This window comes from Mobula hypostoma, chromosome 5 (assembly GCF_963921235.1).
Source record: "Mobula hypostoma chromosome 5, sMobHyp1.1, whole genome shotgun sequence".
NCBI lineage: Eukaryota > Metazoa > Chordata > Chondrichthyes > Myliobatiformes > Myliobatidae > Mobula > Mobula hypostoma.
Window position 1 is genome coordinate 18,221,575 of NC_086101.1, and position 15,433 is coordinate 18,237,007.

At 39.8% G+C, this 15,433-nt stretch overlaps 1 protein-coding gene across 2 annotated transcripts in view; it reads left to right on the top strand.

Moving 5' to 3' along the window:
• Positions 1-286: 286 nt before the first annotated feature.
• ppp1r10 (protein phosphatase 1, regulatory subunit 10) overlaps positions 287-15,433 on the top strand; it is a 30,249-nt gene continuing 15,102 nt past the window's right edge. Inside the window, exons 1-9 of one of the 2 annotated variants that reach the window (XM_063048129.1) lie at positions 287-1,527; positions 7,077-7,195; positions 8,023-8,109; positions 9,812-9,947; positions 10,787-10,838; positions 12,089-12,169; positions 13,287-13,484; positions 14,078-14,183; positions 15,230-15,339. In XM_063048129.1, the coding sequence (XP_062904199.1) occupies positions 1,459-1,527; positions 7,077-7,195; positions 8,023-8,109; positions 9,812-9,947; positions 10,787-10,838; positions 12,089-12,169; positions 13,287-13,484; positions 14,078-14,183; positions 15,230-15,339 (958 nt within the window). In that variant the 5' untranslated portion in view covers positions 287-1,458. The remainder of the gene's footprint in view (positions 1,528-7,076; positions 7,196-8,022; positions 8,110-9,811; positions 9,948-10,786; positions 10,839-12,088; positions 12,170-13,286; positions 13,485-14,077; positions 14,184-15,229; positions 15,340-15,433) is intronic. The other variant, XM_063048130.1, reaches the window with a different exon arrangement.

The following is a 15,433-nucleotide window of genomic DNA, read 5'->3' on the forward strand; positions in this document are numbered from 1 at the left end:
CTTCCCGCGGAACTATTGCGATTATTTCAGATTGTTAATAAAGATTCTGGAGTTAATATTGAAAAATAAAGAGCGATAATATTTGGAGGTGGCCGGAGATGCTGCCAGTTAGCCAATGAGATTCAAACGCTAACCGCTTTCTTCACGTGACGTGATGGCCTTCTGTGACGTCCGCAATGCTGATATAAAAGGGAAGACGCATGCGGCAGCGCCATTCCGCGTCTGGTTTGAGGTATGTGGAAGTGGGAGGGTATACTGCTAGCAAATTTTGGGGTTTTCCCAAAGAAAACGGTTTGATGTTAATTTTTGAAAAATACTTTGACTTCTAAGCATGTTCTATCGTATTTGTTTACTTAATCTTGTTTCTCTTGTTCTTTCTCTCCAGGTTTTTGCTATTGGCGAAGACAACGGGGGAAGAAGTCTCTCCTTTGTGTGGGTGTGTGTGTGTGAGGATAACAAAACAAAACAGCCGCACCTCAAAATTCCTTTTCATGTGCTTTTGATGAACTGGGACACTTTTTTCCAAAAAATATTTGCAATTCTTGCGAAAGGAGAGAAAAATATCAGCAAAAATATACCTACTTACCCATAAGCTCCTTTTTAACAAAAAAATAAGCCGAGTTCTTTGCAAACAAAGTCATGAAAGTCTCTTTAACAAAAAAATTGTCAACCTTGTGTTGTGTTTGCACATAAAAAAACTCGAGGCGCTGAAGGAGAGTTTTGATAGTAAGTTTCGATTTTTGGCAAACAAAAGGAAAGTTACTTTGGGTTGGGGAGGGGTTGCAATGAAATCGATATTTTTCTTTATATGCCTATTAATGAAGGGCTCGGATGAGGCGGGAGGGGCAGTGTTAAAAGGAGAAGGGGTAGGGTTTGCAAAACAATGAGCTCACACACACTTTTAAGTGGTAATAAAAAGCGTAAAGTTATTGTGCTTTGTGTATGTGTGTGTGAGACCGGGGGGTAGGAAATGCGTTAAAAATACTTTTTTTTAAAAAAAGGAAGGTCGTGCAATCTGTAAATAAAGATTGCTGCAAGTAATTCTCCCAGGGAAGGGGAAAAATCGTTTTAAACGCAGCAAGACGGGGGACGAAGTTTGCAGCAGGCTGTTCGGTTTAATGCTTAAAATGTATTTTTTGCCGTGGCTGCTCGTTAAGATGGCGGTCGCTGGCCGTCTTGTCCTAAGATGGCGGTGGCGGCTGCTTTTTGCTGCCTTGTTAAAACATGTTTTCCTTCCTCTATCCGAAACGCCACAAGGACCCGAGCCACAGAGAGGCCGGATGACTCAGATCAGACCGAGGTGACGTAACCTTCAGCCCCCACCCCCTTTCCCCACCCCACAGCTCCACTTCTCTCTTAGCCAATGGACTCAGCAAGGAAGAGGCGCCTGTCTGCAGCAAATCCCGGAGAGTAATAGCCCTCTCCCCTCTTACTGTGGCGATTCCACTCTGTCTGTAAATGACACTCGTCCGCCCCACATCGGAAGCTGCTGCTCTGTGGGGAAGAACAGCAATTTTAAATTGGAAGGTGCTTCAACCCTCTCTCCTCCCCCCCCCCACCCCACCCCGTCCCCCTTTCGAGGAATAACTGGAAACTACTTGTCTTAGGTGGCGATCAGATGCCGTAGTGCGATAAAAATAATTATTTTCTTTCTCCCGCATCAAGGAACCGTGGACCCATTTTGCAATGTCAATTTGTTTTTTTTAAGGGTTTGATTGGTACCTCATTGGCGGTGGGGTTGGTAGTGAAAGCTTGTGTGTAACTATAAAAAAAAACGCGATTAGCTTCAAGGTATCAATCAACCTCTTAGCTCTAATTAAAATCGATTGAATGTCATGAAAAACGTAGCTGTGACCAGGTTACCACTGGGCCGTAGGTAAACGGGTTGCAGGCCATAATCTAATGTGTCTTCTGTATAGATGTATAACTCTCGTCAGACAGCAACTTCATATGGAAAGCGGTTTTAACTTTTCATATTGGAGCTATGTGCCATTCTTGCACGGTTTTGTACTGTCTAGGTCCCAGCACAGTAGGGCTGATGAATAGGGGGAGGTGAAGCTAAAAACATCCTGCACTTTAAAACTCATCAGTGACAGCCACATGCAAACTGGTAAGCAAACCTTTCTGAACGTTAATTGCATTTCACGACTTCATTGCTGTCTTGAGCGAGTGTGACGTTTGCCATTCTAACAGATCCATAGTGAAATATTCGAGACCTGCATGCATAAAAAAAATATTGTCGGCATTGTTCCAGTGGGCTTGCTTCACGATCAAATTTTTAATTTCTGAAGTACCCATTTGCTTTCCACATCCCCTTATGCCGGTACAATTTCGGAGGCAGAAGTGGGATTACAGAGTACCGCGGTTATGCCGAGAGTCGGCGTTTAAGCTATTTCCACGATGCGTGTTCACTTTTATGGGGCAGGGGCGGGTAATGTTCTTCGTATTAATTTCATTAACCTCCAGCATGCGGCGCAGCGTCAGTAATTTGAACCCGACATGGTTAATTGGCATTCAGTTGGATTTTTTTACCTCGCAATACTTCGCCCGCCCACTCCCGGGTGCGAAGGAGCGAGGTTATTGTTCTGCAGCCGCTAGGCGAATCACCGCCCCTTTTCATTACAAACTATGTGGAAAGCCAGCGCCACCAATGATTTCTTACACGTAAAAGACGAATGATTTCGGCTTCCCTGCAGACTAGCAATGGAGTCGTGTTAGTATTTTTATCTTTAGGGGTTTAGGGCAGATCAGCACCTGAGGTAAGGACCTAAATGTGCAGTTTGGAGAAAACAGTTCTTGCTGACATGCCCTGCATATCGAACCATTTGAATAAATTAATCATTGTAACCCTCTTATCTGGCACAGTGGTAACAGGTACAGTGATCCTTTCACTTAAAATTGGTTTAATTTTGTTAGACTGTATTCCACTCTGTACTCCACTGCACTGATGTACAAGCCATTTTTCTAGGTGGATATGGATCTGACAATATAAGAATCTCTTGCATCACTTGTTACATTATGCAAATGGAAAGCAAGAACCATTTTTAAAAACGTTGCTCATTAGCTGCTGTTTGTTATATATATCATATTTTACAGGAAGCCTTTGCTTTATATTCAAATGTTGAAATTGGTCCTGTTCAAAGTTCTGGAAGGGATTGAAGATTTATTTCTGTAGTAGTTAGGCACTGCTATGGGTAATCAATGTAATTTAAGCACTAAAACACAATAAAAGCATAAGTTGCATGCTGACCATAGTTCAAGCACTGAAAATAATTACATGAACTTTTACATTAGTTGCAACTAGCCATAAAGGCCTAAAAATTCATTTTGCTAGGCCTGACTACCTAACATGAGGGTTGTATCTAGCCAATTGCCTTGCACCCTTCCAAATATTATATTCATTCATTTTCATAGTATGCAAGCTGTGCTGCAGTGTTTCCTGTGAGTACTGCTCAACCATCAGCTGATTTGAAATAGATGAGCAAAAGCTGGTCAGAGCTGCTTTGTGAATAAGACAAAATAGTTTACTCCCTAGTTTGCCATGAATTAGACTGATTTTCAATTTACCTTGGGAAGCCCACAGATGTCAGTGCCTTGCTTGATGCTATTTAAAAGGATGCATCTTATAGATTACTCACAAGATATAATTTTGTCTACCAGTAAGATTGAAGTGGTGGGAGAAGGCTGACTTTATGATAGTTTACAGTTGTATAGGTTCATTTTACTTTTGAATGGCATAATTAACCTGCATTTAGCTGTGCCAGCAGACTGACAAGTTCACTTTCCCTGCACTGCACTATTTCTATAGCTATGTGTTTTAAGAGAGGGCATCTGAACTGCAGATGAGCCTTTAATTCTGAAGTAGTTTTAGAAAACATACATGTTTCATTTCACATTGAAATCTGACCCCTTGGTGATTAGTGCATGTATGGTGAAGGGGTGAGTCAATTAATTCAGCATATAATGGGAGTACTTTGTGCCCCATTTAAGTAGATGTTCCAAATCTACTGTAGGTTAGGAAATTATATTTGCAGATGACTCATTTAGGAGAATGTTCTCCAATGAACAGTGCCATTTTAATAATGGTGCAAGTTTTCACATGCTATAAAGTCAAAAATAGGAGACTAAATCCATCAAGTTAACCTTGGGACCTGGTAACAGCTTGTTTTCTGTCAGCTGCATGATATATATATATATATAAAAAAAACAGTGCAGACATATTATTCAGTCTTGGCAATTTGCATCTACGCAGGCACATCCATGAGCTTTATGGTCCTTGCAAGGTGACTTGGTTTACAAATCATTACTACAGTATTCATTGCTGCATTTATTCCATTAGATAGTGCAGTATTCTTTTGAAGCTGCAATAAATTAGTTTGTTAGATGGGAGGCCTCAGTCAAATGAAATTCTGGAATCTTGATCAAGGCTGTTCTGAGACTAGTAAGTTTTGAGCAGTGTCTTGAGCTTTGGCTTGTTGCCCTTTCAGAACTGAAATATAAATAGAAGGTGAAGCCAACTACTATTGGTGAGGTGTACTAGCCAATATATTTTCCTGCCATCTAACTCCAGGAAAGGGCTTTCAAATATGAGAAGGCTAAATTCTAGCTTCTGATATTGGATATTTAGCAATGCTATTTTCAAAGGTGATGTAGACAGTCTTGTGCTTTCCATTTAAAATACAGGTGATTAAATTGGGTTGTCCTGACTTTTGCACCACTAAGTGCAGGCCTGACCCTTAATGCCTGTCATTGTGAGTGGCTTGGTCTCAAAGTCTGTGGGTGCTACTTTAGTCTGTAAATCCCTGTGCCTAGGGTTTTGAATACTTTATAATCTGACTATTCAGTCCTATAACCCACAGAATATTTTGAGAACATCAGTTTTGTATAAATAGCAGTAATGTTCAGTCTCAAATGAATTTAAGTTCAGTTATTCTGCTATCTGGGAGGACAATGCTAGTTCACCTCAATGCGGGTAATCATATTTACACAAGACAACCAGTTACCTCATGAATTGTTTTAAAGCTAAACATTTCATTGGCAGGTATCTGCTTTATTCGAGCTGTTCTTAATGGCATTTGTACATTGTGGAGAGACCCCTCTGATAACAGGGGCAAAAACTATTAATATTATCCTCTTTCCCCCTTCCCCCTTGTAGTCTTCATGGACCTTGGCTGGAGATCTGCAGAACTGATTCCTGTATTCAGCTACTAGTGATTGCTGAACTGTGACTGCTCTTTGTTTTGTCCATTCTCCCTTGTTTGCTGATCTTTTACAGCTGGGGTGAAGATTTGGTCTGGAGGAAGCCACAGCACCTGAGCCTGAACTAGATTATTGGGGTTGAGGCATCATCTAGCAACAGACCATGCTACCCCAATAAATTCCTCGGCTGTTATAGTTGGGGATATGATTACAGTATACCTTGCTGTTTCAGTTGAGAACATGATTATACAGGCATTAAATCACTTGAAATAGGCTCCAGCAGTTGCACATCACTTGCAAAGACGAGCACTTATGTTGGCCATTTTTTCTCAATTTGAATGAACTTTGACCACATACATCCTTATTCTGTATAATCCTTATCCTCCTCTGTATAAATAGAACATAAACTCTAAATCACTTAATTAGCCTCTGATTATTTTTGGCAAAATAGCTATTATAGCAGTAATGGCATCGTTTTGCTGGGATCAGCATAGATGATCCTGCAGTTAATTACAGTGACCTCATTAACCAAGTTTGCTTGCACCTACTGAAATCAAGTCAATTTGAAATCAGTATCCCCAGTCTTGTAAGTTTGCAGTATATACTGGAATTTTGTTTTGGTGCCCATGTCCTTAATGGACTGGTGCAGTAAAGCAAAATTCCTTTTATTTTACAGCATCATGGAATGTGTGCAGATGCATTTTTTTCTAAATGTGGAACTCCTGAACCAAGACTAACTGGAAAGTGCATAAATTCTAAGAACAATATTGTATGAGTCATGTGGAAAATGTTACATGTGGCAACATATGAGTGCCTTCTGATGGAAAACAATTCAGTTCTTTGTTGCTTTTTTTTGAACTTAGAATATCATCCACATTAATCCATCTGTACAACTTTTCTCTGCAACTTTGAAGTAGCATTTAGTTGTATTTGTTTTCTGTAGGCCATCGTTAAAGAAGCCAGTGTCTTGTTAACCATGGGGTACATGTAACAGCAATGGCTTTTAAGTCAACTGTGCAGTATTAAAACATTTCTGAGCCAAGAAGGAGCTAATAAGACTATGCCTATATCTGGGAAATTACCAACCACGATGCTGTCTTAAGTTTGTTCTTGTGTGGAGTGTTGCACTTGGGGCATGGGGTATGTAGCAGAATAAAGAGAGGAGGTTCCTATTATGATGGTTGAATTGGATACCATGCTTCCACAATAGTACAAATAGATGTGCGCAGTTAAATTACACATCTAAACAGTATACAAAAACGTTGCTTTGTACAGGGTGGTATGCAGTAAATATCAACCAAATGATACAGCACATCAGATTGTATCCTAGTACTGTAAAAGCATTATGTTCACGTTAATGCTTTTTTTTGTCTTACCCATTGGTTGAAGCTGCAAGAAATTCATTCATGCTATCCATTTAAGTTTAGGCCCAGTAAATTGCTAGTAACAATTCGATTCCCGGAGCCAAAATTGGAATATTTTGTACTAAGTTTTGACATGCTGCTACTCTGAGCAAATGCAAGAGTTTAGTTTTATATAATTGTCTTGATATAAGGTACATAAGAAAGCCTGTCACTTTGCCAGGATTTTTTGCTTCTTACTTATTTACTTTTCAACCAATAGAACAAATACATTTCTTAAACAATTACACTTTCAGAAATAATACAATGATTTCATAACACGGAGAACACAGGTTTTTGTAAAACTGATTTAGGAGGCAGGGTGGGTGAAAATTTAATTCTTCCCCTTGTTCAACGAACATATGGTGTCATGAATCTAATAAAGTTCATGTACCTCAGAGTCAAATGGTACTCTGACTACATTTTTGACCAGAGGAAAACAAAATACTGACCTCTTTATTTTGTGTTTTTTTTAAGGTAATTGATACAATGGGTTCTGGGCCTGTAGATCCAAAAGAGCTCCTAATAGGGTTGGATTGCCTGCTTGGTAAAGATGGGGAAATTAAAAGTGCCGATGGTGTTATTAGAATTTACAGGTAAATCTTCACCATTCCATGTAATTATACACAAACTACATGTTTCTTTGTACAAATTCTGTAATGCATGTGGTATGTTTGAACATGGAACACCTTCTCTGCACACCTACATTGTTGATAGGCTGAGGGAGTGTGATGGAGATGTTTGACAGCTGTTCCTGGGGACTTGTCTTTGTTTCTGCTTCTTGCATCCTCAGTATGACTCGTGCAGTTTCCTAAGGTTCCATGCTGGCATGTGGCTGTAACTGTTGTATGTAGTGCTGGTGGTCATACCCAAGCTAAAAGCTGGCTACTGTCCAATGAGCTTTTGTGTGGCTCTAACTCTTTTTCATTAAACCTTTTATTTTTATGAAGCTGATAGCAAATATCGTTCCACTCTTGTGTGCGCAATGATAGTTTAACCTACCTGTCAACCTGACATTGTTTCCATAAACCACGTTCACTATCAAAGTGGTTGGGGATGATATCAGTTGAGTGGAAATCCCTTGGGATCTAGTGGGACGTCACAGGCTTTATTGACTTAATAATGATTTAGAAAGTGTGCAGAATTAGTCCTCCACTTAATCCAGTCAGTTTTCAACCAAATGATGACACATCCCTACCTCCTGCTTCCCACCAATTCTCATGCGTCTGGGCAGATTCTTCTATGATGAATTTTAACACAAGGCTCTAGATTCCATTGGACCACATGAAAGTTGTTCATTATGATTGCTGCATTTCACTGAACACTTCAGTCTTTCAGACGTTTGCACTTGTATGTCTGGATAATGGCCACATTTCCAGTGCAAAGTGTATTAACTGTTTTTCACCTTGCCTTTTACTTTTAGGTTGATGAAGGAATCAAAAAAGCTAGTGAGCAGGTGTATGTACTTAAATATCCTGCTTCAGACCAGGTCTGAGGAGATCCTAAATCAGTAAGCATGATAACTTGTTTATTAGTATTCTTCTTTTAATTCTCTGCCTTGTCTAATTTGGTATTGTCTTCAAGCTTGTTTTCTTCTATGTACTGCCTTTTATGTACAACAATTCTGTGCTTCCTTGGTTCATTAGTATTTCACTATGCTGCCTTTGATTTAAAAATTAGGTGTTTTTCTTAGCAAACCTTTACCCAATACTTCCATTAAGTTGTAAAATTCATATTCCTTGGTCAGCAGCTAAATTCATGTGCAGGTTCAATTGTACATTTGGGCTATTGTTACTGCTGAGCACAATTCTAAATAGAGGCCTGTGCCCAATCCAAACAACTTATTTTTGTTTTACTTCTAAATTGATGGTATAGCATAGAGATCTAAATTAATGCAGTCTTAAAAGCAGGTGTTGTGTAATCCTGCAACTTCTGTCTAATGTACCTAAGAACAAATTGGAATTGTCCATTTCTCCTTCAAGATGGTACAACTTTTCTTTCCTTTCAAATCTTTATTATTATTATCCAAAATTAACACAAGTACATTGAAGTAAGCAACACTTAAAATGTCTCAAGAAAAAAAACATTATTTTAAAGACTGAAAAATTTTTGGTGATAATTTTAAAAAACCCTCCTAAGCAAGAAAAAGTGTGTGTGTGTGTGTGTGTGTGGGGGGGGGGGGGGGGGGACCCCCATTAGGTGTTCAACCCCGGAGCCATGTGTCATACAAAAAGCTAAAGATAAACATCAAACCACCAGCAAGAGAAAAAAGTACCAAAAATTTACAAAATGGTACAACTTTTAATGTCCATGTTTGATCTACTGCAGGTCTATCTTCCTTCTTGATATTCCTATCCTTTAATTTCCCACTGGTACTAAAATACTTCTTGTCAGTCTGGAATATACTCGACCACTGAGAATCCACTGCCCCGTGAAAGGCATATGTCCTTTCCTATAAGGACAAGCATTAGTTACTCTTGCACGTGAATCTCAAGGTGGATGATGGTGCCAGTCCGTCGGGGGATTCCTTCTCTATGTCAAGAGAAGGATTGATGAGTAATCTTTATATTCAGCATTGTTGCCAATAACATGCCCTCCTAACCCATTCAACACAAAGCAGTTTTCTGTAAATTCACTCGTGGTAAAGTGCATGAGTCAAACATGTATGGCCACTTGAGTCCTATTTGCCATTCATTAAGATCACTGCAGATCTTGTAACTCAAACACAGTGGTTCTGCCCTATTCTTGTATTTTTCAAATCCTTTAATGTCTAGAAATCTGTCAATTTTTGTTCTGCTTTCAATCAATGCATCTCCATAGTGCTCTACAGTCAAAATCGAAAAAATTCTCTGTTCTTTGAGTTTAAAAAATTATTCCCCGATTGGCCTGTATAATCTTCGCCCTACTTTCAGAATGTGACTCCTAGCTTCAAATGACGCATTATCCGAGGGAAGTGCCCTCTTAGCATCTATCTTGTTATATCCTCTTTAAGAATTTTGTTCCTTTCAGTGACATCTCTTATTATTCAAAATGCTAGCGGACAGAAGCCTATTTCACTCAATCTCTCATTGTGGTTACAGCTTCTGATCTTGGTCTTGCCTTTAAATTCATGTACTCTACCATTACATTACGTTTCAGCTCTGTCTGAGCTTCTTGTAATGTCTGTTATGTCATGAGATGCTAATAGTCATCTGTTCCTTTCTTTCTTCAAGGTTCATCAGTATTGGTGGTTACAAGCTGTTGAATAATTGGTTGACCTATTCCAAAACTACCAGCAATGTGCCGTTGTTACAGCAAATTTTGCTGGCTTTGCAGCTGCTACCTCTCACTGTGGACCACCTAAAACAGGTAAATAAAACCCTGAACAAACCAGCTGTCATTAAGGTGGTGGCAATGAATGACCATGGCTTTCTCTTAAGTTTGCATTCTGTGCAGTAGTTTGACATTAGACCCTTGGTACAGAACCAGAATATGAACAATTGGTAAGGAGTGACAGTTTTCACTGGTAACCAGAGGGTTGTGAATCTATGGAATTTGTTGCCACGGGCGGCAGTGGAGGCCAAGTCATTGGGTGTATTTAAGGCAGAGATTGATAGGTATCTGAGTAGCCAGGGCATCAAAGGTTGTGGTGAGAAGGCGGGGGAGTGGGACTAAATGGGAGAATGGATCAGCTCATGATAAAGTGGTGGAGCAGACTTGATGGGCTGAATGGCCGACTTCTGCTCCTTTGTCTTATGGTCTAACCAGAGAACAAGTTTAAGATGGTTTGAAAGCTTAAAAGATTATTTAAAATCAAAATGCTATTAGGGTAATAGGTATAGTTTCATTTGCAGCTTTTAAAAATGGAGTTTGGTTTTCAATTAAAACTTTGCAAGGCTGTTGAGAAAAAGATTAGGAAAAGTGGGTCTAATAAAAAGATTTTTTTGAAGGAGGTTGTTACTGAAAGTCATAGTGGTCATCATGGACATCTTTGCGGCTGAAAACTTAGAGTTGACTAGAACAGTAGACTTTGCAGCCTCTGAACTGTCACCTGTAGCATCAGTTGCCTTGACTTGTTTTGGGACGGAGAGAAGTGTACAAGTCATGGGTTTTATAGTCTTATTTGGGGGAGGGGTTAGTTCCAGAATGCAGAATTTAATATTAAATGCAGTTAGCAGGTTGTTAAACTGTGCTTCATTCTGTTTCAGAATAACACAGCTAAGATAGTGAAACAATTGAGCAAGAGCTATGAGGATGAAGGTAAGTGAGGAATATTTGTATAATTGCTGCATGTTTTAGACTTTAAATCAAATTGATTTGTGCTCTTGTGGGTTGAAAGGAGCTAATAATCCTCTTGCATATTCCAAAAATGGACGTTGGCTGATTAATACTGGGGCTGCATCAGTTTGCAGGCTATATCGATCTTCTCTTTACTGCTGCTATGCGTCCATCTTACTAATTAGTCTATAATGGACTCCCACAACAGCTTTAGGAAATAAACTACAGGCTCTGAACAGTATTGATGTTTGTTGCCAGTACACTATAGATTTTAATCACATTTTTTCACAGTTGCTTGCCTTGGAAATAGTGGTGTGGTTGAGAAAAATTTGTGTGATTAGTACAAGTTTTTATTTGATTTTATTTGTCACAATGGAGGATGGCAAGACTACTTTTCAAACACAGGTTTGTGTGTGTATGTACACACACATACAAACATATATATATTAAACACACACTATGGGTATATTATATGACAAGACTTTTTTTCTTGTCATTATTTCCTAAACAGTACAGTATATCAACTGTTTACATAGCATTTACATTGTATTAGGTATCATAAGTAATCTAGAGATGATTTAAAGTACAGGCAGTCTTTAAGTTGGATTTGTACGTAAGTTGCAACAGGTACATCCGGTATTATTTAGCGTTAGTTAGTCAAATGTTTGTCTTAGTATATAGTATACATTTTACCTTTCCTTTCATATAAAACACTTAAGAAACATATGTATTTCAATAATTAAACCATTGCGTTGCTTAGTAATAATTGTAGCTTTCATCGAGGCAGGGCCTTCTGCACGCTCCATTATTCTCACTTTATCCTTTAAAATTGTTCCGATCGTTGACCGACTGTAGCCTAAAGCTTTTCCAATGACCGATGGCATTTCACCTCTTTCCAATCGCTTTATTATTTCCACTTTATTTTCAATCATGATCATTTTCCGTCAGCGGAACAGAAACACTGCGGATTCAGCAGCAGCCACGGGCAGCAGGTCCTGAGCTCCGCCGGGTCCTAAAGTCCACGGCACTGAGACATGTTAAATAAGGGACTTGAGTGTCCGCGTTTTTTGGTATTCATGGGGGGTCCCGGAACCAATCCACCATGGGCCGACTGTGTGTGTGTGTCTGTGTCTGTGTCCCCGTCCGTCTCCCCCACCCCGTACAGATTTTTACATAATGAAGGGTTCATTAGGAGAATTGTATTTCTCAGTCTCCTCTGGTTTCTCTTTCAGAACTCAGGAAGTTGGCACAGGTATTGGTTGACCATTGGATGACTGTCATTCGATCTCAAAGTCTGGGCCCTGGAATGATGGGTACATTTCAGTTCTTGTTAAAATAGATGATTACTTACTAAAATTCATTATTACCTTGTGTCCACTAGTAATTAATAAAATATAACTCTTGATCTCAGAGCAGTAGTTTAAAACTTAACCTGAGTAGCTTTATAAGATTACTGTTGCACAGCCGGGAGGAACTGAAGCCCATCTGGTTTAGGTGGTTTCTCCTATCCCTTACTTCTATCTCTTAACCCACTTGGAAGAGTCTCAGCCTAAAATGTTGAGCGCAAACAACAGGAATTCTGCAGATGCTGGAAATTCAAGCAACATACATCAAAGTTGCTGGTGAACGCAGCAGGCCAGGCAGCATCTATAGGAAGAGGCGCAGTCGACGTTTCAGGCCGAGACCCTTCGTCAGGACTTCGACCAGTCCTGACGAAGGGTCTCGGCCTGAAACGTCGACTGCGCCTCTTCCTATAGATGCTGCCTGGCCTGCTGCGTTCACCAGCAACTTTGATGTATGTTGCTAAAATGTTGAGCATCCATTTCCTTCAGTAAATGTCGCCTGACTTCAGTATTCTGTGTGTTGCATCTGCGAGCTGTGTTGTACATGGGCTCAAGTATTCTCAAGACAGGAATATTGCGCCTTGCCATGAAGGTTCTGAATTATGCAGTCTGAATTGCTGTTAATTTGACATGCAAAATCACAAATTGTATTAGTTTTCAGAATGGCTACATGTATTTTGCCTCTGGCCTTGCTTTGTGCCTTTTTTGGACAGTGTCAATTTATTTTTCAGTCATCGTAAATTTGACTGTTCTGATTGAAGTCACAGACAGGGATTTGCTGCTTTTAGTAGATTAAATATTCTCTACAAATGCCTCTCAGAACTGGCACGGCATTAGGTGATAAGCATTTGATAGTTCTAAGTGTATTTTAATCGGAGATCTTTAATGTCTAAATGAGCAAGCCAGCTTGTGTTCAAAGCTAAAACTCTACTGTAATACAGCAAGGTGTCAATTGTAGATGCTTGGTTAAGTGCTAACTGATTTGGTCTCTGATTTTTTTTTAATGCTTTAGTGATAAATTGTCCCAAGTACAAAGCATGATGAATTGATTTAGAGTCTTTTTTGTTTTCACTTTGAAAATCTGTAGATAAACAGCCAGAGAGGAAAAAGCGGAAAGAAGAGAAAAAGGATGAAGGCAAGATTCGGGCACCAGTTTCCGAGAGAGTTCCAGAACCCAAGTCAGACCTCCGAGTGGAGGTCAAGGAGGAAGAAACAGAGAAGAAAAGAGAAAAGCCCAAATCATTGCGTACAACAGCACCCAGTCACGCTAAGTTCCGGTCAACAGGTGAGTTCTTGGTGCTTGCTCAAAGAACCGGATAAAGTAGCTTAGACTTTTTTTGGCTAACGTCTCTGACTCATCACTCTGTGGTTTACTCTCATGTTAAGATGTGTACCTACTACTGAGCAAATGGAGCAGATAGTGTACCAACTCACATCAGAACTTTCGGTTTATTTAGATCAAGGGACATAGAAGCAGAATTTAGCCATTCAACCCATCGAGTCTGCTCCACTATTCGCCATTATGTGCTGTGTCATATGACATAGGTGGTCATGGTCACATGACCATGATTCTTAGCAAATTTTTCTGCAAAAGTGGTTTGCCATAGCAGGCTTCTGGGCAGTGTCTTTACAAGATGGGTGACCCCAGCCTTTAGCAATACTCTTCAGAGATTGGCTGCCTGACGTCATTGGTCACATAACCAGCGTTTGTGATACTGAGATATGTTGGATACCACCTATTCTGTAGGCAGAGAGTTTATCAATTTCCCTGAGTTGCAGTTAACAGCCTTGTGATAAACCTGTTTTGTTTTAAAGGTTTACAGCTGTATGTGATTGTTTGATGTAGTGTATGTTAACGTCACCCAATTATTTTTGAAGGTTTGGAGATGGAACCAGCAGCTCCCATTCAGCCGAAGAAGATGACACCTGGTCCAGTCATTTCTGACAAGTACAACATCAAGCCAGCACCTCTGAAGAGACCAAAGTAAGACCTCTATTGTGATGCGCATTTCATCATGCATTACTAGAAATGGTCAAGTGTTGGAGAGTAGGAGTGTACCTTTATGAACAGATTCTCTTCGTGGGGTTGTACATGCCTGAGGGTGAATATTGCAACAATGGTTCTAAGTGCTCATGTGTCAGTGGCATAAACCCATTCTGGGGTGGGCAGCATCCATCGAGATCTTTATTTTATTGTGTGCATTTATCACTAGACAGTTTAGATCAATATTCCTTGGAGTTTATAGGAATGAGGGGAGCCCTTACTCAAACTTATAAGATCCTGAGGGGGTTTGACAGGATAGTTTCCACTCATGGGAGAATATCGATATAGCGGAAGTGATTGCAAGATGAGGGACAGATCACTTAAAACTAAGACGTACAGAAGTTTCTCATTGGAGAAATGCTACCCATGAAAAATATTTAAAATGGAGTTATGAAATATCAATAATTTAAGGGCTGTGGAGGAATTGGCAAAGAAAGAGTTGAGGCTGCCAAAGAGGGCAGATCACATTGAATGTCAGGGCAGGCTTGAGGGGCCATATGTCCTCCTCCCATTTTTCTTGCATTCAAAATTGAAACGTTAGTGTGATGGGATACCTTTTCAATTCTCAAGCCAGTACAAAAGTGGTTTATATCTAGCTAAATACAAAGTATAGTCAAAAGGCAGGAAATATGGCAACAAATATATTCACAACTAGCTTTGGGTAATTTTAATATTAAAAATTTCGAACAAGGCAGAGAAGTAAAGATTGACAAGGTCACTGGAAATGTCTCTGCTCTTGTTCAAAGTCGGCAGCTGAGGCACAGACATGGTTCATGTCATAAAAAGAAACGACCTTTTCCATGCAGCAGGGCTCCCTTGGTACTGAACTGAGGTAATTTTTCAAGGTAGCCTTGATCCAAAATGAGCTAGGTTCCTTTGATTTCCGCAGCTGTAGTTTTCATTCCTTTAGACAACTGTCTTTTTGTTTTGCTAGTGAACCAGAACTCTTGCTATCACTAACAGCCTTTTTGTTTGTTTTTTCCTAGCACCTCTTTAACAAGCAGCGCTGCACCGCAAGTGGAAAAGAAGTACAAACCATTGAATGTGACTCCTAATGCCACCAAGGAAATCAAAGTCAAGATCATTCCCCCCCAACGTGAGTATTCAGCGCTTTTAAAATTTCTAACTGCCTGTCTGAGAGTGCTTGTTGATGCATTTTCATGAGTGCTGTGCACACACCAATACTATGC